The sequence below is a fragment of the Bos indicus genome, chromosome 3, assembly GCF_029378745.1.
Source record: "Bos indicus isolate NIAB-ARS_2022 breed Sahiwal x Tharparkar chromosome 3, NIAB-ARS_B.indTharparkar_mat_pri_1.0, whole genome shotgun sequence".
NCBI lineage: Eukaryota > Metazoa > Chordata > Mammalia > Artiodactyla > Bovidae > Bos > Bos indicus.
Window position 1 is genome coordinate 54,508,769 of NC_091762.1, and position 22,486 is coordinate 54,531,254.

Below are 22,486 nucleotides of genomic sequence, written 5' to 3' on the forward strand. Positions count from 1 at the left end.
GCACAGAACCAATGACTCTTCACTACATGAAGAACAGTAATACTGTATCACACAAAGAAAATGACAGTGCTCCAGGAATTCAGAAAGGCAGTTCAATGAACTCGGGAATAAAATAAATGAACAGAAGGAATACTTTGCCAAAGAGACTGAAACACTAAAAAAGAGTCAAATAGAAATTCTGCCGCTGAAGGACTCAATAAACAGAAAAAAGAGTGCATTAGAAAGTATTAGAAATAGAGCAGACCACATGGCAGAGAGAATTAGTCAGTTTGAAGATAGAAATCTAGAAATAATAGACGCAAAAGTGGAAAGAGAATGAAAAAATGCGGAAATTCTGTAACAAGTATCTGACTCCTTTAGGAAAGGCATTAGGGTAATGGGTTTCCCAGAAGGAAAAGAGCAGAAGAAGGGAGCAATTTATTTAAAGAAATGATAGCTGAGAATTTCTTAAGCCTGAGCAAGGAACTTGACATTTAAGTTCATGAAGCAAACTGGTTGCTTTGAATATTTGCCTGACTGATGAAAGACGCAGTTGCAAAAATCCGTTTGTTGACCATTTAATGACAGATTGTTTTTAAAATTCTTTAAAACTGTTTAGCAGGGTTTATCTATTTAGGAAGATTTTTTTTTCCACTGAAATTATATAGCAGTTTATTCTGTCAAACTCAGGTTTTCTCAGAAAAAAAATTCTATCAAAACTCCTAAATATTTAGCAAGAGAGGACCTGAATTGCATTAGGATGGCTGCTTCCTTACTTTGGGGTTATAATCACTGTTATTGTAGACTTACTGTGGCTTCTCACAGCCTTGAAGACAGTTTGGAGAAGGAAAAAATGCAAATGATTTCAAAGTTCTCTTCCATGGACAATATGCAGTTTCTGGGAAATCAGTCCAAATACATTCAAACCAAGAAACTATGTCTGGAATCATTTAGTCACTGAGTTTGGCTTTTGGTTTCAGTTTCCTTCAGCGACATTTCAAAAACCCCTTTCACGGTGAGTTTCCGTTTCATATTCTAATCCTTTGTCCTCTGGCAGAATGGGGTAAAGAGAAAAGAAATCCCTGGGATTGGTAAGGAAAAAAGATATCAGAAACCAACACAAATAAGCTAAGAGAAGGAGCAAGAACTCAAGTTTTCAATGAAGCAGCTTTCTTAACAGCTCCAAAAGATTTCTGCTACTGAATTTACAGTTAAGGTAATACCAGGGGAAGGGTGGGGAAATGTTTGCAAGGGTCAGGATGCTTTTTTGTGGAACAGTAGGAGAAAGAGAGGGTGGGACGAGTTGAGAAAGTAGCATAACATATATACAATATCATGTGTAAAATAGATAGCTAGAGGGAAATTGCCGTATAACACGGGGAGCCCGGCCTGGCGCTCTGTGACAACCTAGAGGAGTGGGATGAAGGGAGGGGAGGGAGGCTCCACTGGGAGGGTCTATATATAAATATATATAAAATTATGACTGATTAGCATTATTGTATAGCAGAAACCAACACAACATTGTAAAGCAATTTTCTCCATTTAATAATAGTCTGTTCATGGTACGATGCAGCTGAGCTCGATGTGGAATGTCAGAACCCCATTAAAGGTAAATTGTGGTGATGTCAGCCAGGCAGCAGAATTCATTGTCAGTTCCTTTTGTTTATGGCTGAACTAGACAGGAGCATGTTCGGGGACGGAGAGTGTGAAATGTCTTCATCCTGTTTTTCTTTCTTTGCCACCTTATGACTCATGGGGATTGTAACTGCCACTTAAATTACCTTTGTCTTTGATAAAACCTGATTAAGATCCTTCAAATTGCAGCCTGAAGTTTTCAAGAACTATGTATATTTCTTATTTTTATTTATTTTCTTGAGAAACAACATTGAATGAGATGTAATGTAAAGGCTTGCTTACATTAAGAACAAAAGAGAAAAAAGGAAAAAAGTTGAATCCCAGAATGTAGAATGAAACAAGGCTTCATGAAAATGGCTATACATTTTATTCCTAGTGTTGTACTTTGTTTGAAGATGGATTTCTTTGTTCAGAAAGAATCCTAAATTAATTAGCTTTGATTTCTTGACACCCTCTCATTCCTTAAGGCCTTTTGTGCTTTGTATTGTTTCTGCTACTCTATTGATTTTACTATTAAGAATCACTTAATATAACAGTTGCCCTCCTTGAGCACTTAAAACCGTCTGGCAATTTTGTTCACTCCTTGGAACTCTCTCCTTTGAATGTATTATTGTTGTGAAAGGTTGTTGTTGAATCACGCGAATACACCGGGATTCTTGGCCCCCGGAGGAGAAGAATTCAATCCGGGGCCAGAGACGAGGCTTGATCGCTCAGAGCTTTTGTGTAGTAAAGTTTTATTAAAGTATAAAGGAGATAGAGAAAGCTTCTGACATAGGCATCAGAAGGGGGCAGAAAGAGTACCCGCTTGCTAGTGTTAACAATGAAGTTATATACTCTCCAGTGAATCCAAAGAATGTCGAGGTTGTAAAGACCTCATCAGACCTACTCCCATAATTTACATTTTAAGATAACACTGTCCTCAGGCAAGATACATCCTTGTAAAGACCAGGTCTACTCCCATAATTAACATTTTAAGATAACAGAATTAGCCAGAAGGTTTAATCCAAAGACTGTCCTTAATCCAGAGACTGTCCTCAGGCAGGATACATTATTGTTATATAATCCTAAGGAATGTGGAGAAAGAAAAAAAGTTTGTCCTTTCTTCCACCTTGAGAATTCCAGACCCCTCTCTCCTTGGGAACCCCTAGACTTCCTATCAACCTGCCTAGGAAATGACTCTCTCAGTTGTAGCCACGCATTCCGGAAAACAAACTCACTCAGAAGGGCAATGCAGATAGTGGAGTGCAGTTTATTACACCGGCAGGCCCAAGGCAGAGTCTCCTTTTAGCCAAGGACCCTGACCAGTTTTTGTGAAAACCTTGTATACCCTAAGTGCACAAACCCGCCTCCCCAATTCCCTGAAACTAGTCTGAACAAAGGAAAAAGAAAGATACAATCAAAGTTAACCCATGATTCATATGCCTTAAGCCTAGGTAGTTAACAATGGACAATTATCAATAGGCTTGTGGTCAGACCCTAATAAGCACAATAGAATGTATGATTCTATTAGGTTACACAGATAATTAGGGTATTCTTTAAGGCAGCAGAGAGTCTAGGTACAAGCCCTGGGGCTCTTCCTTCTGGGGGCCAGGTTTTCCAGTTGGTTTGTTGTTTCCATAGATACTGGGTATATAGCTCAAAGTCCACAGTCTGGCCCAAGATGGAGTCTTGCTTTCAAGATAGAGCCTGTTCTGTGTGTTTCCTCCTTCATTATCATGGCACATACTTTGCACATCTCCTTCTTGTTTGATTTCCATTTTTCTCCTTTATAAGAGCTTTTCCTCTACAAATTCAAACCAAAAACAACACAGAGCAAAGTGAAGGCAAACAACAATAACAAAAGCACACATCATAAACTGAGTTATGATAGCAGAGCGACAGTTACACATGAGGCTCAAACACAATGAATCTGCAAAGATGTTTTGGAGGCTGGGTTATTCGATTAACATTAAAGATGCTACCCAGATAACATTTTAACATATAAAATACTTCCACTAGTATAAATACATGGCCCTGATGTTATTTATTAAGTGGCCTGAAAATTCAGACAAATTCATTTCCTTTCTCATTAGTGACATTATCCCATAGCAAGAGATCTGATAAGCTCTCAAAATCTACAAATAAATTTTGATTGTTTATCTTCTGTTTTTCTAGATAATTGTTGTAAGTCAGGTCTCCATATCTTTCTAATTTAAAAATGATTGTGATTCCTGCTATAAACAAATCAGACAATAGGACTCAACAAACATAAGATGCCAATATTGCTTTGGAAATGGGTTAAAGTAAAAAGAGATCTGGCCTTTGGTAATGTAAAGTTTTGTGGAATCCTCTCTTTTTGGATCTGGCTTGGACTGGGCATTTCTGGCTCCCATGTCCTCGGGCTATGTCATTTGCAATGGATCTCTTATCTGCTCCCAAGCAGTTTCTATTTATTTGTCACCTGGATAATCTCTCTTCACACTTTTCAAAAAAGGAATTTTTACATTAGCTAACAAGGGAATCCAGACCTTTTTATTGTAGGATATCCCTTTAAAAAAAGGCAAGCAGATGGTGAGATTTTAGCTTCTGTTGTAAATAATCGCTTCTAAAATGGAAGATAATCATTCTTTATAATATGGCAAGGCAGAAAAGCAAGCATTTGTTTACATTTCAGATAGCTTTAAAACTGTTTTATTGGGGATTCTTTAGGTTACAAGAATTAACATTAAGAAATTAGAAAATAGTTGTTACAGTGAAGGCAGTTTGGGGAACCAGTTGGGGTGTCAGGGATACCAATTGATGATTTTCAATGGGCCATTCTGCAGAGCTATTAAGTCCAGACATACTAAACAAAAAAGAAAACACTGCTACAAGAGTTCTCAATTGCTAAAATTGAATCATATATATATATATATACACATTCAAATATAACTTTTCAAATTATAGAAAGTGCCCTGAGTGAATAGGAAAAAAGGCTTTATTTTAGCAAGCAGCATCAAAATTATGAATAATAGAATTCAAGGAATCTCACACATATTTAGGTTTTTATACATTTTATTCCATAATCTGAATCTTATAATGATTAAGTGTTAAAATATTTTCCCTCACTTTCTCATTCATAAAATGGTCACTCATTGAAGTTTTGATTGAATAATACATATTAATAGTTATATAAAAATTCTTTAAAAGTGAAGCTTTAAAAAGTAAACAATTACTATTTGCTAGACAATGGTACTTAAGGACCTGGCAGGATTTACTTTAATGCACTTTGGCTGGACATAGTCCTAAATTAGAGAAAAGCAGGTTAATATTGGGTCAAGGAAAAAAGTGTAAAAGAACAAATAGTGGTCATAAAGATTCAATCTGGGGATCCAGGGAGATACAGACTAAGAAACATAAGCAAGACAAAAGCCAATGGAGAAAAATGAGACTCAAACTAGCAGTAGTTTAGACTCAGAAAATGCTTTTCTATACATTCACCAAATACTTAAGAACCAGTGGGGCAGCCTCTAGTATAACTCTGAAGGGCCTCATTTCAGTTCAGTAGCTCAATCATGTACAACTCTTTGCAACCCCATGGACTACAAAACGGCAGGCTTCCCTGTCCATTACCAACTCCAGGAGCTTGCTCAAACTCACATCCATTAAGTTGGTGATGATGTTCAACCATCTCATCCTCTGTCATCCCCTTCACATCCTGCCTTCAATCATTCCCAGCATCAGGGTCTTTTCCAGTGAGTCAGTCTTCTCATCAGGTGTCCAAAGTATTGGAGTTACAGCTTTAGCATCAGTCCTTCCAATGAATATTCAGGACTCATTTCCTTTAGCATTGACTGGTTTGATCTCCTTGCAGTCCAAGGGACTCTCAAGAGTCTTCTCCAACACCCCAGTTCAAAAGCATTAATTCTTCAGTGCTCAGCTTTCTTTATAGTCCAATTCTCACATCCATACATAACTACTGGAAAAACCATAGCTTTGACTAGACAAATATTTTTCAGCAAAATAATGTCTCTGCTTTTTAATATGCTGTCTAGGTTTGTCATAGCTTTTCTTTCTTCCAGGAGCAAGCATCTTTTAATTTCATAGCTGCAGTCACCATCTGCAGTGATTTTGAAGCCCCCAAAATAAAGTCTCTCATTGTTTCCCCATCTATTTGCCAGAAAGTGATGGGACCAGATGCCATGATCTTAGTTTTCTGTATGTTGAGTTGTAAGCCAACTTTTTCACTGTCCTCTTTCACTTCCATCAAGAGGCTCTTTAGTTCTTTGTTTTCTGCCATAAGGGTGGTGTCATCTGCATATCTGAGGTTATTGATATGTCTTCCAGCAATCTTGATTCCAGCTTGTGCTTCAGCCAGCCAGGCATTTCACATGATGTACTCTGCATGGAAGTTAAATAAGCAGGGTAACAATATATAACCTTGACGTACTCCTTTCCCCATTTGAAACTAGTCTGTTATTCCATGTCCAGTTTTAACTGCTGCTTCTTGACCTGCATACCGATTTCTCAGGAGGCAAGTCAGGTGGTCTGGTATTCCCATCTCTTGAAGAATTTTCCACAGTTTGTTGTGATCCACGCAGTCAAAGGATTTGGCATAGTCAATAAAGCAGAAGTAGAAGAAGGCTGAGTGCTGAAGAACTGATGCTTTTGAACTGTGGTGTTGGAGAAGACTCTTGAGAGTCCCTTGGACTGCAAGGAGATCCAACCAGTCCATTCTGAAGGACATCAGCCCTGGGATTTCTTTGAAGGCAATGATGCTGAAGCTGAAACTCCAATACTTTGGCCACCTCATGCGAAGAGCTGACTCATTGGAAAAGACTCTGATGCTGGGAGGGATTGGGGGCAGGAGGAGAAGGGGGTGACAGAGGATGAGATGGCTGGATGACATCACTGACTTGATGGACGTGAGTCTGAGTGAACTCCGGGAGTTGGTGATGGACAAGGGAGGCCTGGCATGCTGCGATTCATGGGGTCGCAAAGAGTCGGACATGACTGAGCGACTGAACTGAACTGAACTGAGATGTTTTTCTGGACCTCTTTCTTTTTCGATGATCCAGAGGATGTTGGCCATTTGATCTCTGGTTCCTCTTTCTTTTCTAAAAAGAGCTTGAACATCTAGGAGTTCATTGCTTACGTACTGTTGAAGCCTGGCTTGGAGAATTTTGAGCATTATTTTGCTAGCATGTGAGATGAGTGCAAATGTGTGGTAGTTTGATGTTCTTTGGCATTGCCTTTTTTGGGATGGGAATGAAAACTGCTCTTTTCCAGTTCTGTGGCCACTGCTGAGTTTTCCAAATTTACTGGCATATTAAGTGCAGCACCTTAACAGCATCATCTTTTAGGATTTGAAATAGCTCAGCTAGAATTCCATCACCTCCACTAGCTTTGTTCATGTTGATGCTTCCTGAGGCCCACTTAACTTCGTATTCCAGGATGTCTGTCTCTAGGTGAGTGATCACACCATCGTGATTATTTGGGTCATGAAGATCTTTTTTGTATTGTTCTTCTGTGTATTCTTGCCATCTCTTCTTAACATCTTCTGCTTCTGTTAGGTCCATATCATTTCGGTCCTTTATTGTGCCCATCTTTGCATGAAACTTTCCCTTGGTATCTCTAATTTTCTTGAAGAAATCTCTAGTCTTTCCCATTCTATTGTTTTCCTCTATTTCTTTGCACTGATCACTGAGGAAGGCTTTCTTATCTCTCCGTGCTATTCTTTGGAACTCTGCGTTCAAATGGGTATACCTTTCCTTTTCTCCTTTGCCTTTCACTTCTCTTCTTTTTTCAGCTATCTGTAAGCTCTCCTCAGACAACCATTTTGCCCTTTTGTATTTCTTTTTCCTGGGGATGGTCTTGATCACTGCCTCCTGTACAATGTCATGAAACTCCATCCATAGTTCTTCCAGCACTCTATCAGATCTAATCCCTTGAATCTATTTGTCACTTCCACCCTATAATCGGAAGGGATTTGATTTAGGTCATACCTGAATTGTCTAGTGGTTTCCCAACTTTCTTCAATTTAAGTCTGAATTTTGCAATAAGGAATTCATGATCTGAGCCACAGGCAGCTCCTAGTCTTCTTCTTCTTCTTCTTCTTTTTTTTTTTTTTTTTCGCTGACTGTATAGAGTTTCTCCATCTTTGGCTTCAAAGAATATATTGAATCTGATTTCAGTATTGACCATCTGGTGATGTCCATGTGTAGAGTCTTCTCTTGTGTTGTTGGGTCTAGGACTTCTCTTATTTGAAGGGCTTGGACTTATTTATTATGACCCTTTTATCTATCTTTTTATTTATTATTATTCACTTATTCAGAAACTTAGACCATCTGAGGAGAAGTATGTCTACAGGTTGAGGAAGTAAAATGACTTTTCTCTGCTTTAAGAATAGAAACTTCAGTCTATCCCATGTCTTTCCTTGAACATCAGGTGACACCATGGACATGGCCCCATTGAGTCACATGCCAGAACCCTTGTGCCTCATTGAAAACACTAATGGGCCACTGCTGGTTAATCCAGAAGCTCTGAAGATCCTGTCTGCCATCAGGCAGCCTGTTGTGGTGGTGGCTATCGTGGGCCTCTACCGCACAGGCAAGTCCTACCTGATGAACAAGCTGGCTGGGAAGAACAAGGGTGAGTGACACCAGCAGAGCCCAGCCAAGTCCCTTCTGTCTACCCACACTCCCTGTGTGCAGCATGGTGATGTGAGGAGAGAAAGTTAGAGACCTGGGAGGAATATTGAAAGCTAATGCTTGGCTCAAATTTAGCTAATGGTCTTCTGGGAGATGAAAGGTAGAGTTCTGCTTCTGACATATCACCTCATTTTTCCCCTCAGTATCTACTTAGAAAAATTACAGTACTTTCCAATTATAAGAAGACATGAATGAAATAACTTCTACATGTGTATTTATAAGTGACTAAATTTTGATAGTATAATATTCTTGCAAAAAAAGAAATGTCAAATTTCCAGCCCTATGGTACTTGGCATTCTTATTATCGCATTCCTCTATTGTAATTCAGATCACAATACAGAGTTATATTTTCTGCCATATCCTTGCCTTGCTTTCCTTAAATGGTAGCTCACTGATTAAGACAGTCTCCAGTTTCCAGATCCACTCCTCTATTACAGCGTCTCAATTCCCCCTGTAGGATTCTCAGTTGGATCTACAGTGCAGTCTCACACGAAGGGCATCTGGATGTGGTGTGTGCCTCACCCCAAGAAACCAAACCACACCCTGGTTCTTCTTGACACTGAGGGACTCGGAGACGTAGAGAAGGTAAGAAACAAGAATTTCTTTTTAATCAACCTCCTCATCCCTGAACACTCTTTACATGGGGAGACTTTTTTTTTTTACTTCTACTTGAACAGGGTATATGTTTTTTCCCCTTTTTGTTTTTAATAGTCAAATTTTAGAAACATGAAGTGAGAAAAATAGGTGTGAAAGCCAGAATCACAATTGGGAGACTGTGCTAATGTGGAGCTAGGCAGTTAACCGAACTGAAGAGAGAGATGTGCAAAAAAAGTCACCGTCATGAGTGACCCTGCAGAGGCCAGAGGTTAGCAGTGGGCTTCAGGGCAGCAAAACTTGAGTCCAAATCAGGATCCTAGTACTTGCAGCTCTTAAGACTTTGACAAGCAAGATAAGTCTCCTCAAATCTCCTATTTCCCCTTTGGTCTCATCCATTTTATCATTTGCACAGGAGATGCATGTTATTTTCCCACTTCTATCTGGCAAGAAAAAAAGCCTTGATTTGTAGTACTTTCCAGTTTTCTAAGTGCTCCCATCACAGCTGACTCCAAGCTACCAAAGTGAAGTCACTAAACTCAAGGCTCAGAAAAGGTGTACACAACCAGCTGTTGTAAGCTGGTATGAGCTGGCTTGAGCACAAAACGGGATCTTTCCCTTGTACTTCTCTTGTTTTTCATGTCTTCATTTTGCTTTTGATTTACCACAATTCAAAATGATCAACCCATTTTTGCTTTAGTTTACTTACCTGTAACATAGAGACAGTGGTTAGAACCTTATTCTCACAGCATTGTTTTTGAGTATCAGATAAGATCAGTAATATGAACTTCCCTGTGTGTAATAGTTACTCAATAAAATAGATGCATGTATTATGCATACAGACCAACTTTGTTTTACACAGTTGAAAATCTTGATTTTAACTACTCTGGTGACCTTCATTAACTTTGACTATCGATTTTGCAAATACCTAACCAGTTATAAGAGGGACTGATAAGTTAACAAAATATGGTTTTATATAAAATTATCAATGCTAATGACAGAACTAAATTTCCCATGTTTCTCACAACCATTTTAGTTTGTCTTGTTTAACATTTGTAGATCAAGGGTCTATTTTTAGCAACTGCTCATATGGGAGTGCCATGAGCCATGACTGAAATTTATTCTGACTTTTAGGGTGACAAGACAAATGACAGCCATATATCTGTACTGGCACTACTATTGTGTAGTACTTTTGTATACAACACCATGAACAAAATTGACCAGGGAGCTATTGACCTCTTGCAGTATCCTTTTGTGGCCCAGGATGGTACCAAAGCCAGAAAGAATTCCTCCATTCACCAGCTCATGAGTCCTTGTGTATCAAACACAAAGGTGAAAACTCTGTGAACATTAAAAGAACAAGACAAAGTCCTTATGTTTACTGAATGAAATGGGGACTTGGTTACAACCCAAAGAGAATATAAAAGCATATAAAGGCATGGAATTAAATATGGCTCAGATGCAGTCCTATTTCCAAAAGTTTTCCTTAATTGCATCTCAGCTATGTGACAGAACTGTCACATCTGCTCAGAATAGATACCTCACCTAATCTTAACAGGGTAGATGATGCAGCTGACTTTGTGAGAATCTGTCCAAACTTAGTGTGGACTCTGAGAGATTTCTACCTTGGCCTGGAAGCAAATGGGCAACTCATCACAGCAGATGAATATCTGGAGAATTCACTGAGGCCAAAGCAAGGTAAGGGACTCCAATTTTGGAAAGAGGGAGAAAAATAGCACAAGAAGTTATCTCTTATATGTTGCTGGTTAAACTTATAGTTTCTTATATTTACTCAGCTGACTAAACGACCACATAGTATTAATAATACTATGTATTAATAGTATTATATACATAGTATAAATAATACTATTAATAACAGTTAATAACTAAGTAGTTATTATAATTGATCAATAATAATTATTTTAATCACTGTAATTAAATTAATTATTTTAATTAATTATTAATACTATTAATAATACACAATACTAATAATACTATTAATTGTATTGTTAATAATTAATACTATTAATTTAAACAAACTAATAAAGTCCATATTAAATTATATTATTCCCTGTTCTTGAGCAAATTACTTTTCCATTTTCCTTTCCCTGTTTGATCACCTTTTAAGCTTTTGCTTTGGTTTGTGAAAATGTAGTGAAGCAAATAACATCAGGGAGTGAAAATGAAAGTCATTCAGTTGTGTTCGACTTTTTGTGACCTCTTGGACTGTACAGTCAGTGGGATTCTCCAGGCCAGAATACTGGAGTGGGTAGCCTTTCCCTTCTTCAGGGGATCTTTGTAACCTGGGATTGAACCCAGGTCTCCCACATTGCAGGTAGATTCTTTACCAGCTAAGCCACAAGGGAAGCCCAGCATCAGGTAGAGGGCATATTTATTTGTGGGAAATAGATTAAAATGAATGTTAATTTGATACTAAATAAATCCTATTTTTCCCTCCAAAGGCACCAACCAGCATCTTCAAAATTTTAATCTGCCCCGTCTGTGTATACAGAAATTCTTTCCAGTAAAGAAATGCTTTATTTTTGACTTGCCCACTCACCAGAAGAAGCTTGCCCAGCTTGAGACACTACATAATGATGATCTGGATCCTAAGTTTGTACAACAAGTGGCAGAATTCTGTTCCTACATCTTTAGCCATTCCAAGACTAAAACTCTTTCAGGAGGCATCAAGGCCAGTGGATCTCGTGAGTACCTTTTCAAGGGTTTTCCTTCAATTCAAAATAGAGAATGAAAGCACTGTTGTAATTTTTCCTTCTACTGTCAATGCTAAAAACGCATAGTTAGATACTACCAAGAAAATCATAGGTATCATATTTATTAAATATTTCCAAAAATATTTCTAGATGTTTTTAGTAATGCTTGCAAAATAAGATAAAATAGGAAGAATAATCTGAAAAAAATGTCAAGTTAAAAAAGTTCTGCCTATAAATGATCCACTGTTGAACTAGACTAACCCACATGGGTTGGCAGCACTTATTCCACCAATACAGTGAGTACTTGTTAAGTGCCACAGCCTTAGATAGGCAGAAAATGGGAAGACATACATTGTAGAAATGGAACATACTTAACATAAACATTAAACAAACAGATGCCCAGATTGTCTAAAACCCTTCAAGAAATCTAAGCAGACTTCTCAATCCAATTGTTCCTAAATACTCTATGTCTTGGAACTTTGTAAATTATTGTGTGTTAGTCACTCAGTCGTGTCCAGCTCTTTGCGACCCCAAGGACTATAGCCCACCAGGCTCCCCTGTCCATGGAATTTACCAGGCAAGGATACTGGACTGGGTTGCCATTTCCTTCTCCAGGGCATCTTCCCAACCCAGGGATCGAACCCGGGTCTCCTGCATTGTAGGCAGATGCTTTACAGTCTGAGCTAGGGAAGTCCGTATTGTAAATTATTGCTACAATCTAAAGGGAAGATGAGTGGAAACACAAGGAGGCAAAGGATGAGGAGCATAAACAGGAAAGTTCCAAAAAAGAGTAAGGTGACCTGGTCTAATTTGCCTACTTTGTGCTTTTTCAGGTGAGGGTAACACTCACCAGCTTTACATGTTCAAGTGGATGACAAAAGGGAATTTTGAAGGGAATAGAAATCTGAGGAAGAGAGAAAGAAAGGGAAGAGTAAACAGGCAAAAGGTCTACAGTATTCTAAATAAATGAATACACACAACTTTGTATAACCATCTCCTCATTGCTCAATTAGAAAGTGATGAAATGTAGGTCATCACACAAATCTTCAATTTTCTCCTTTGAACACTTTCTTTTCTCAGAGAATGAAAGATCTGTCTTCTTGATCACATAATTTCCCAAAGGAACTTACTTGGGCCATTTGAACACTGTGCAGAAGGCTGAATATGCTAAATTAACATTTTCAGAATTAGTTCAGAGCATGTCCTTTTTCTCTGCAAATAATTCAAGCATCTCTTCCCCCTGTGAAGATCTAGAGAACCTAGTGCAGACCTATGTCAATGCCATCAACAGTGGGGATCTGCCCTGCATGGAAAGTGAAGTCCTGACCTTGGCCCAGATTAAGAACTTGGCTGCAGTGCAAAAGGCCATTGCCCATTATGACCAGAAGATGGGCCAGAAGCTGCAGCTGCCCACAGAAACCTTTCAGGAACTGCTGGACCTGCACAGGGCCAGTGAGAAAGAGGCCATTGAAGTCTTCATGAAGAACTCTTTCAAGGATGAGGACCAAGGGTACCAGAAAAAATTAGAGGTAATTAAGTTTTTTGCTATAGTTCATGGGACTTAGGGGCAATAAATGGAGAAGGCAATGGCACCCCACTCCAGTACTCTTACCTGGAAAATCCCAGGGACAGAGGAGCCTGGTGGGCTGCTGTCTATGGGGTCGCACAGAGTTGGACACGACTGAAGCGACTTAGCAGCAGCAGCCGCAGCAGCAGGGACAATAAAAGGCAAAATGTTGCTATGCAATACAAAATGTGGACTTAAGAAAAACAATTCTTACTAGACAGAGAGATAATGACTATCACTTGTGTGACCAAGATTTCACTATTATTCTGAAGACAAGTAACAACAAAAAGCATATAACTACCCTGGACCCAACTGTTGTTGTCATTATTTAGTCTTAAGTCATGTCCTACCTTTTTCAACCCCATGGACTGTAGCCCTCCTGGCTCCTCTGTCCATGGGTTTTCCCAGACAACAGTACTGGAGAGGGTTGCCATTTCCTTCTCCAGGGGATCTCTTCCCAACATAGGGATCAAACCCACATCTCCTGCATTGCAGGTAGATTCTTTATTACTGAGCCACCAGGGAAGCCCCTAGACCCTTTAGATTCTGAAAGTTTCACACACAGATAACTCATCTTATTATGTTACACCCATGGACTAGTTTTTCAAAGCAATCTTATCCCTTAAAAAATTGTATTCATAAAGTATTAACTTTCCTTTTTTATTAATCAAGCATACAGAATTGCCAAACGCTCTACTAAAAGATTATCTCCTCAGGTTTAATAGCATATGCTCATTATTCAGGCCAATTACCCATTCTACCTCCTCACTGGAAATCCCAGACCCAAAATAATATTGAAACAATAGTAACACAGTAGGTTGCATTTAAAATTAGGGCTTGAGGCTAGAGATCTGTAGTCTGAAGATTCTATCTAAAGCAGAAGAGGCAAAAGAAAGGGATGTCCAGAGACTTCAGATACAAAAGTAAAGTCACTTTTCTACAGTGTATTATCCATGGAACTTTTTTACAATAGGTTTGGTAGAAAGAATATAGTATTGCTTGTAGTCTTAGAGATTCTCTTTGTGAATCATTTCTAAAAATACTGAAGTGTTGGTAATACCTTTTCCATGGGCCTTTGTCCCCTTAAAGATGCAGCTAGCAGCCAAACAGAATGACTTTCATGAACGAAACTTGGAGGCATCACAGAATCGTTGCTCAGCTTTACTGCAGGATATTTTTCATCCTCTAGAAGAAAATGTGAAGCAAGGGGTTTATTCAAAACCCGGGGGCCATTGTCTCTTCATTCAGCAGAGAGATGAGCTGAAGGCAAAGTACAATCAGGAGCCCAGGAAAGGAATACAGGTATCCTTGGTTTTATGTATTAATTATGGGGGGCTTGTTGGGGGGGTTCTTCTTTGAAAATTCAATGACAACAGGCAGGAAGACTAATAATTGTGGAATTGAACTAGACTTTTGTGATGAAAGTGAAAGAAGAGAGTGAAAAAGTTGGCTTAAAGCTCAACATTCAGAAAACGAAGATCATGGCATCTGGTCCCATCACTTCATGGGAAATAGATGGGGAAACAGTGTCAGATTTTATTTTGGGGGGCTCCAAAATCACTGCAGATGGTGATTGCAGCCATGAAATTAAAAGATGCTTACTCCTTGGAAGGAAAGTTATGACCAACCTAGATAGCATATTCAAAAGCAGAGATATTACTTTGCCAACAAAGGTCCGTCTAGTCAAGGTTATGGTTTTTCCAGTGGTCATGTATGGATGTAAGAGTTGGACTGTGACGAAAGATGAGTGCCGAAGAATTGATGCTTTTGAACTGTGGTGTTGGAGAAGACTCTTGAGAGTCCCTTGGACTGCAAGGAGATCCAACCAATCCATCCTAAAGGAGATCAGTCCTGGGTGTTCGTTGGAAGGACTGATGCTGAAGCTGAAACTCCAAAACTTTAGCCACCTGATGAGAAGAGCTGACTCATTGGAAAAGACCCTGATGCTGGGAGGAATTGGGGGCAAGAGGAAAAGGGGACAACAGAGGATGAGATGGCTGGATGGCATCACTGACTCTATGGATGTGAGTTTGAGTGAACTCCGGGAGTTGGTGATGGACATTGAGGCCTGGCGTGCTACAATTCATGGGGTCACAAAGAGTCGGACACGACTGAGCAACTGAACTGAACTGAATCATTTTTTACTTCTGATTATATTTTTTCGGGTTCTTAGGCTGAAGAAGCTCTTCAGAAATATTTAGAGTCCAAGGAGTCTATGAGTGTTACCATTTTGCAGACAGACCTGGCTCTCACAGCAATGGAAAAGGAGATGGAAGGTGAGGAAAAAATGGGGAAAAAAAATGCAACACAGAAATTCTACACATTTTAAGTTAATTTGACCTGGTTAAACCTGAGATCATTAAACTAGAGCTAGAATGGCAAAGATGTACCATTCTTAGCTCCTCAGTCTATACCTGAATAGGGCATAAACCCTCAGCTACCATATGATTACATGCAGGGAGAAAAAATGACCAAGGAAATTTTACCTATGAAGTAGCGGCAATAACAAATAAGGGAGTGGGGGCAGAAGGAAGGGTACTTTAATCCTAGAGAGGTTCGTCATTTTCTTCCTCTCCGAGGTAGGTATAACGGAAGAGTTTATAAAGGCTGAAGCACAAAGGCTGATGGAAAGTCTAATGCAGCATCAGCAAATGATGGAGTCGAGGAAGATATTTCATCAGGAACAAGTGAGACTAATGGAGACAAACAGAGTATACCAGGAGGCACTGCAACAGAGGGCCATGGAACGTCAGCTCCAGGTACTCATCAATTATTTCATCTCTGGATTTTAATCACACTCCCCTCTCTGTATCAATGAGAACACGAAGCACCAACAACGTGGAAGAGGCAGCATAAGACTGTAGCCTAGGGCAAAGACTCTGGAATCAAATAGCATGGGTGAGAAACCCAGCTCCACCTTACTAAATATATTGTTTGGAAATAGTTATATTAATATTACTTATTTTATAGGGCTATTTTGAAGCTTAAATGAGTCAATATTTGAGTTTAGAATGGTGCTTGGCACAGCATAAGCACTGTAATTTGTTAAGCAAAATCCAAGGACATTTCTAACCCACAGTAATTAGTCTTTTTGTTATTTTGTTCATTTTTCTAGCTAGTCTTTTCTTTTGGTCATAGATTACCTTGTTAAATTAATCTCATATTACTATGTCCAAACCCCTGTCTTTACCTTAATTGTTGCTGGTTCTGAAGGCTTGCTTGCAGAGTTTGTTTCATCCAGTCCTCTGCTATTATTATCACTCAGTTGGCAGTAGTTCCTATCTACCAAGCACTGTACAAAGCACCATACATACATTCTTTAACCTAGTCTATTCAGTGAATCAGGGCCATTATGCCCCATCTTTCTGATTAGAAAAATTAAGTTCCAAAGAGATAATTAATGCCACTATCACACAGCCTAGCAAATTATCAAAACAGCCTTCCCAGTGGGTTGGATTTGCAATGCTTTCATATCTACAAACCTAGTTGTACATTCTTCTGTGAACACCCTTAGGAGACAAAGGGCATCCTCCCCATCATGGCTGATCTACCTGTAGGTTCTTGTTTTCCAAGAACTGTTTCAAGACAATTTTGAGATTATAGACCCGCACTGAAGGGCAGTATTTTCAATCTAGGGGTTCGGATCTCATTCTTACCTTCTATTTTAACCCCATGACTGTGGAGACATGGAACAAATTCCCTTATCTAAGGCTCAGAGTCATCACCTGATTGAGGATATCACCTAGACCACCTAGTTGAACTTTTGTATTGAGTTATAGTTATGATATTCATAATGGATAAAACGTGCATTTTACTAATTTCAACCTCTCCTTGTAATACTAGATCTGATGTTCCTTTGTGTGTGCATGAGAACTGAAGTCAAGATGTGATTCAGATTGCTTCAGGACAAAGGGAGAAGGGGCCTTAGGATATAATTCTTGGGATACCAATATTTCAGGGATTGAGAGATGATGTTTCTGCAGCTATAGGAACAGACCGGGAAGAAGAATTACACAAGTAGGAAACCAAGAGTAAGAGGTAAAATGGATATGAATGGAAAGGAGGAATTAGGGACTATCTTTTACTACTGATTGTTTAAAATAAGTAAGGGAAAGTCAGTGACTGGGACTTTCTATAAACAATGATCTGGACACCACTTTTTGCTCAGCTCTTTCATTTTATGTATCACTCTTTAGGAAGAGGTTAAAAAGCTCAAGGAGAAATTGCAAGCTGAGAACAGAAAACTTCATGATGAACTCCAGAATCTTCTGAGGAATGACTCACCAGATGATACATGCCTCTTACTCTAAAGAGCTAAAACACTAGAATTTCATTTACTTGTTCATTTTCACCAAAGACACAAAGGAACAAGAAGCTATAGAACTTGACACAATCATCATTTAAATAAACTTCATGATATTTATATTGAACTTTTGTATTGAATTATTAAGTTATGATACTCAATGGGTAAAACGTGCATTTTACTAATTTCGTAGTAAATGCACCAATAGTTTAAGTATTGATTGCTTCCTTAAAAAGATTATGACTTTTATTATAAAGGAAATTTTATCATTACCTCTTGGCAGTGATATTGAGCAGTTTCTATCAGGGAAACTTTCTCTTGAACCTCTAATTTTCCATATTTTTCTCAGTGGGGATTGGAAGTGACCTGGAGTGGAGAGTGTTTCTATAATAACCCAAGTCACATGGGTCTTGATTGAACTCAGGTGGACGTCACTTTTGCCAAATGGTTTTGTGCTGGAGGCCATCAGGGAGAAGCATCGATGATAAAAAAACAACAAAAGCTAACCTAGCTTCTTAGTGCAGACAGTATACAATGAATGGTTCCCAACTGGATAGAGGACACTCAGTTTATGGGCAATTATATGATTCCTGGTCATGGTTGGTAGACGATCTGCTTAGATTATTCTAAGCTATAAGCAAATAACATCATAATGAAACACAAGTACTCTAGAAGATGGAAAGAACTACCAGCATGGAAATTATGTCAAAAGCTGAAAAGCTAAAGAAGTCTAACCTTCCTTCTATCCTCACCAAGGGGATAACTTAAATAGGATATTTTATATTATGAACCAATTACTATTGGATTTTGTTTATAATCCTTTAAGTCTGTAAATAAACAGTATAAGGAATGCAACATAATGTGACAAACAATATGATGGGGCTTATTTAATTTTAAGCCCCAAATGTTGGCATTTAATTTTGAGCCTTGCTTACAGTACTAAAATTAAATGAGTGTAATTGCTTGCAATCATATATGAAAACCTACTGATTTTTTTATTAAAAACTATAGGTTATAAAAATATATGCATATGTATATATATTTTAACTGTAAATAACCATAAAATTTTTAAAAATAATTCTACCACTTTGGCTTTTTTTCTCCCAATAGTTACATCTTCAGGGATTTCAGTATTTCTGTAAAATGACTGAAAATTATTTTAATAGTAAAAAATTAAATATTTTCTTATACATTTTATTGGAGAAGGCAATGGCACCCCACTCCAGTACTCTTGCCTGGAAAATCCCATGGACAGAGGAGCCTGGTGGGCTACAGTCCACGGGGTTGCGAAGAGTCGGACACGACTGAGTGACTTCACTTTCCTTTTTCACTTTCATGTACTGGAGAAGGAAATGGCAACCCACTCCAGTGTTCTTGCCTGGAGAATCCCAGGGACGGGGGAGCCTGGTGGGCTACCATCTATGGGGTCGCACAGAGTCAGACACGACTGATGCGACTTAGCAGCAGCATCAGCATACATTTTATTTCCTTTTTGTTTCTTTATCTCCAGTAAAATCAGCTCAGTACAGTCATCAGTCATGTCCAACTCTTTGTGATCCCATGGTCTGCAGCATGCCAGGCTTTATTGTCCATCACCAACTCCTGGAGCTTATTCAAACTCATGTCCATTGACTTAGTGATGCCATCCAACCATCTCATTCTCATTCCCTGTCATCCCCTTCTCCTCCAACCTTCAGTCTTTCTCAGCATCAGGGTCTTTTCCAATGAGTTGGTTCTCCACATCAGGTGGCCAAAATACTGGAGTTTCACTTTGGCATCATTCCTTCCAATGAATATTCAGGACTCATTTCTTTTAGGATTGACAGGTTGGATCTCCTTGCAGTCCAAGGAACTCTCAAGAGTCTTCTCCAACACCACAGACCAAAAGTATCAATTCTTTGGTGCTCAGCTTTCTTTAGAGTCCAACTCTCACATCCATACATGACCACTGGAAAGACCATAGCTTTGACTAGATGGACCTTTGCTGGTAAAGCAATGTCTCTGTTTTTTAATATGCTATCTAGGTTGGTCATATTTTTTTTTTCCAAGGAGCAAGCATCTTTTAATTTCATGGCTGCAATCACCATCTGCAATGATTTTGGAGCACCGCCCCCCCTCCCCCACCCCGCCAAATAAAATCTTTCCCTATTTCCATTGTTTCCCCATCTATTTGCATGAAGTGATAGGACCAGATGCCATGATCTTAGTTTTCTGAATGTTGAGTTTTAAGTCAGCTTTTTCACTCTCTTCTTTCACCTTCATCAAGAAGCTCATTAGTTCTTTGCTTTCTGCCATAAGGGTGGTGTTATCTGCATATCTGAGGTATTGATATTTCTCCTGGTGATCTTGATTCCAGCTTGTGCTTCATCCAGTACAGTGTTTCTCATGATGTACTCTGCACATAAGTTAAATAAGCAGAGTGACAATATACAGCCTTGACGTACTCCTTTCCCAATTTGGCAGCAGTCTGTTGTTCCATGTCCAGTTCTAATTTTGCTTCTTGACCTGCATACAGGTTTCTCAAGAGGCAGGTCAAGTGGTCTGGTATTCCCATCTCTTGAAGAATTTTCCACAGTTTGTTGTGATCCACACAGTCAAAGGTTTTGGTGTAGTCAAGAAAGCAAAAGTAGGTGTTTTTCTGGAACTCTCTTGCTTTTTTGATGATCCAACAGATGTTGGCAATTTGATCTCTGGTTCCTCTGCCTTTTCTAAATCCACCTTGAACATCTGGAAGTTCACAGTTCACATACTGTTGAAGCCTAGCTTGCAGAATTTTGAGCATTACTTTGCTAGCACTAAAGGTAAAAAGAGAAATGGAAAGATATAACCATTTGAATGCAGAGTTCCAAAGAATAGCATGGAGAGATAAGAAAGACTTCCTCAGTGATCAACGCAAAGAAATAGAGGACAACAATACAATGGGAAAGACTAGAGATCTCATCAAGAAAATTAGAGATACCAAGGGAAATTTTCATGCAAGATGGCACAATAGAGGACAGAAATGGTATGGACCTAACAGAAGCAGAAGATACTAAGAAGAGGTGGCAAGAATACACAGAAGAACTATACAAAAAAGTTCTTCATGACCCAGGTAACCATGATGGTGTGATCACTCGCCTAGAGTCAGATATCCTGAAATGCAAAGTCAAGCGGGCCTTATGAAGCATCACTATGAATAAAGCTAGTGGAGGTGATGGAATTCCAATTGAGCTATTTCAAATCCTAAAAGATGATCCTGTGAAAGTGCTGCACTCAATATGCTAGCAAATCTGGAAAACTCAGCAGTGGCCACAGAACTGGAAAAGTTCAGTTTTCATTCCAATCCCAAAGAAAGGCAATGCCAAAGAATGCTCAAACTACCACACAATTGGACTAATCTCACATGCTAGCAAAGTAATGCTCAAAATTCTCCAAGCCAGGCTTCAATAATACATGAGCCATGAACTTCCAGATGTTTAATCTGGATTTAGAAAAGGCAGAGGAACCAGAGATCAAATTGCCAACATCCGTGGATCATTGCAAAAGTGAGCGAATTCCAGAAGAAAGTCTACTTTTGCCTTATTGACTATGCCAAAGCTTTTGATTGTGTGGATCAGAACAAACTGTGGAAAATTCTGAAAGAGATGGGAATACCAGACCACCTGACCTGCCTCCTGAGAAATCTGTATACAGGTCAAGAAGCAACAATTAGAACTGGACATGGAACAACAGACTGGTTCCAAATTGAGAAAGGAGTACTTCAAGGCTATATATTGTTATCCTGCTTATTTAACTGCTATGCAGAGTACATCATGCGAAATGCCAGGCTGGATAAAGTGCAAGCTGGAATCAAGATTGCCAGTAGAAATATCAATAATCTCAGACACGCAAATGATGCCACCCTTATGGCAGAAAACGAAGAAGAACTAAAGAGCCTCTTGATGAAGGTGAAAGAGGAGAGTGAAAAAGTTGACTTAATACTCAACATTCAGAAAACTAAGATCATGGCATCCAGTACCATCACTTCATGCAAATAGATGGGGAAACAATGGAAACAGTGAAAGGTTTTATTTTGGGGGGCTCCAAAATCATTGCTGGTGGTGAATTGCAACCATGAAATTAAAAGACACTTACTCCTTGGAAGGAAAAATATGACCAACCTAGATAGCATATTAAAAAGCAGATACATTGCTTTACCAGCAAAGGTCCATCTAGTCAAGGCTATGGTTTTTCCAGTGGTCATGTATGGATGTAAGAGTTGGACTCTAAAGAAAGCTGAGTGCCAAAGAATTGATGCTTTTGAACTGTGGTCTTGGAGAAGACTCTTGAGAGTCCCTTGGACTGCAAGATCCAACCTGTCAATCCTAAAGGAAATGAGTCCTGAATATTCATTGGAAGGACTGATGTTGAATCTGAAACTCCAATACTTTGGGCACCTGATGTAGAGAACTGACTCATTGGAAAAGACGTTGATGCTGGGAAAGATTGAAAGCAGGAGGAAAAGGGGACGACAGAGGATGAGATGGTTGGATGGCAGCACCGCTGCAATGCACATGAATTTGAGTAGGCTCCAGGAGTTGGTGATCGATAGGGAAGCCTGATGTGTTGCAGTCCATGGGATCGCAAAGAGTTGGAGCCAGCTGAGCAACTGAACTGATCTTGCTAGCATGTGAGATGAGTACAATTGTGTGGTAGTATGCCAATTCTTTGGCATTGTCTTTCTTTGGGATTGGAACGAAAACTGACCTTTTCCAGTCCTGTGGCCACTGCTGAGTTTTCCAAATTTGCTGGCATATTGAGTGCAGTACTTTCACAGGATCATCTTTTAGGATTTGAAATAGCTCAATTGGAATTCCATCACCTCCACTAGTTCATACTGATGCTTCCGAAGGCCCACTTGACTTTGCATTTCAGGATGTCTGACTCTAGGTGAGTGATCACACCATCGTGATTATCTGGGTCATGAAGATCTTTTTTTTGGTATTCTTCTGTGTATTCTTGCCACCTCTTCTTAGTATCTTCTGCTTCTGTTAGGTCCATACCATTT

At 39.1% G+C, this 22,486-nt stretch overlaps 1 protein-coding gene across 5 annotated transcripts; it reads left to right on the plus strand.

Moving 5' to 3' along the window:
* The first annotated feature begins 975 nt into the window (after positions 1-975).
* LOC109556079 (guanylate-binding protein 5) lies at positions 976-17,587 on the plus strand. 5 transcript variants are annotated; one of them, XR_002180346.2, is made up of 12 exons: positions 976-1,195; positions 8,020-8,223; positions 8,740-8,867; positions 10,011-10,120; positions 10,378-10,574; positions 11,339-11,581; positions 12,839-13,119; positions 14,247-14,459; positions 15,331-15,433; positions 15,741-15,916; positions 17,001-17,195; positions 17,354-17,587. XR_002180346.2 is itself a non-coding variant. In XM_070786165.1 (12 exons), the coding sequence occupies exons 3-12, from the start codon at positions 8,028-8,030 to the stop codon at positions 17,465-17,467; spliced, it is 1,761 nt and encodes a 586-aa protein (XP_070642266.1). In that variant the 5' UTR covers positions 977-1,195; positions 1,532-1,588; positions 8,020-8,027; the 3' UTR covers positions 17,468-17,587. The 5 variants fall into 5 exon arrangements, 4 of the variants coding, with proteins under 4 accessions (XP_019812677.2, XP_070642266.1, XP_019812676.2 ...); XM_070786165.1 differs by lacking the exon at positions 17,001-17,195 and adding an exon at positions 1,532-1,588 and having other exon boundaries at positions 977-1,195; XM_019957118.2 differs by having other exon boundaries at positions 17,001-17,587.
* The last annotated feature ends 4,899 nt before the right edge of the window (positions 17,588-22,486 follow it).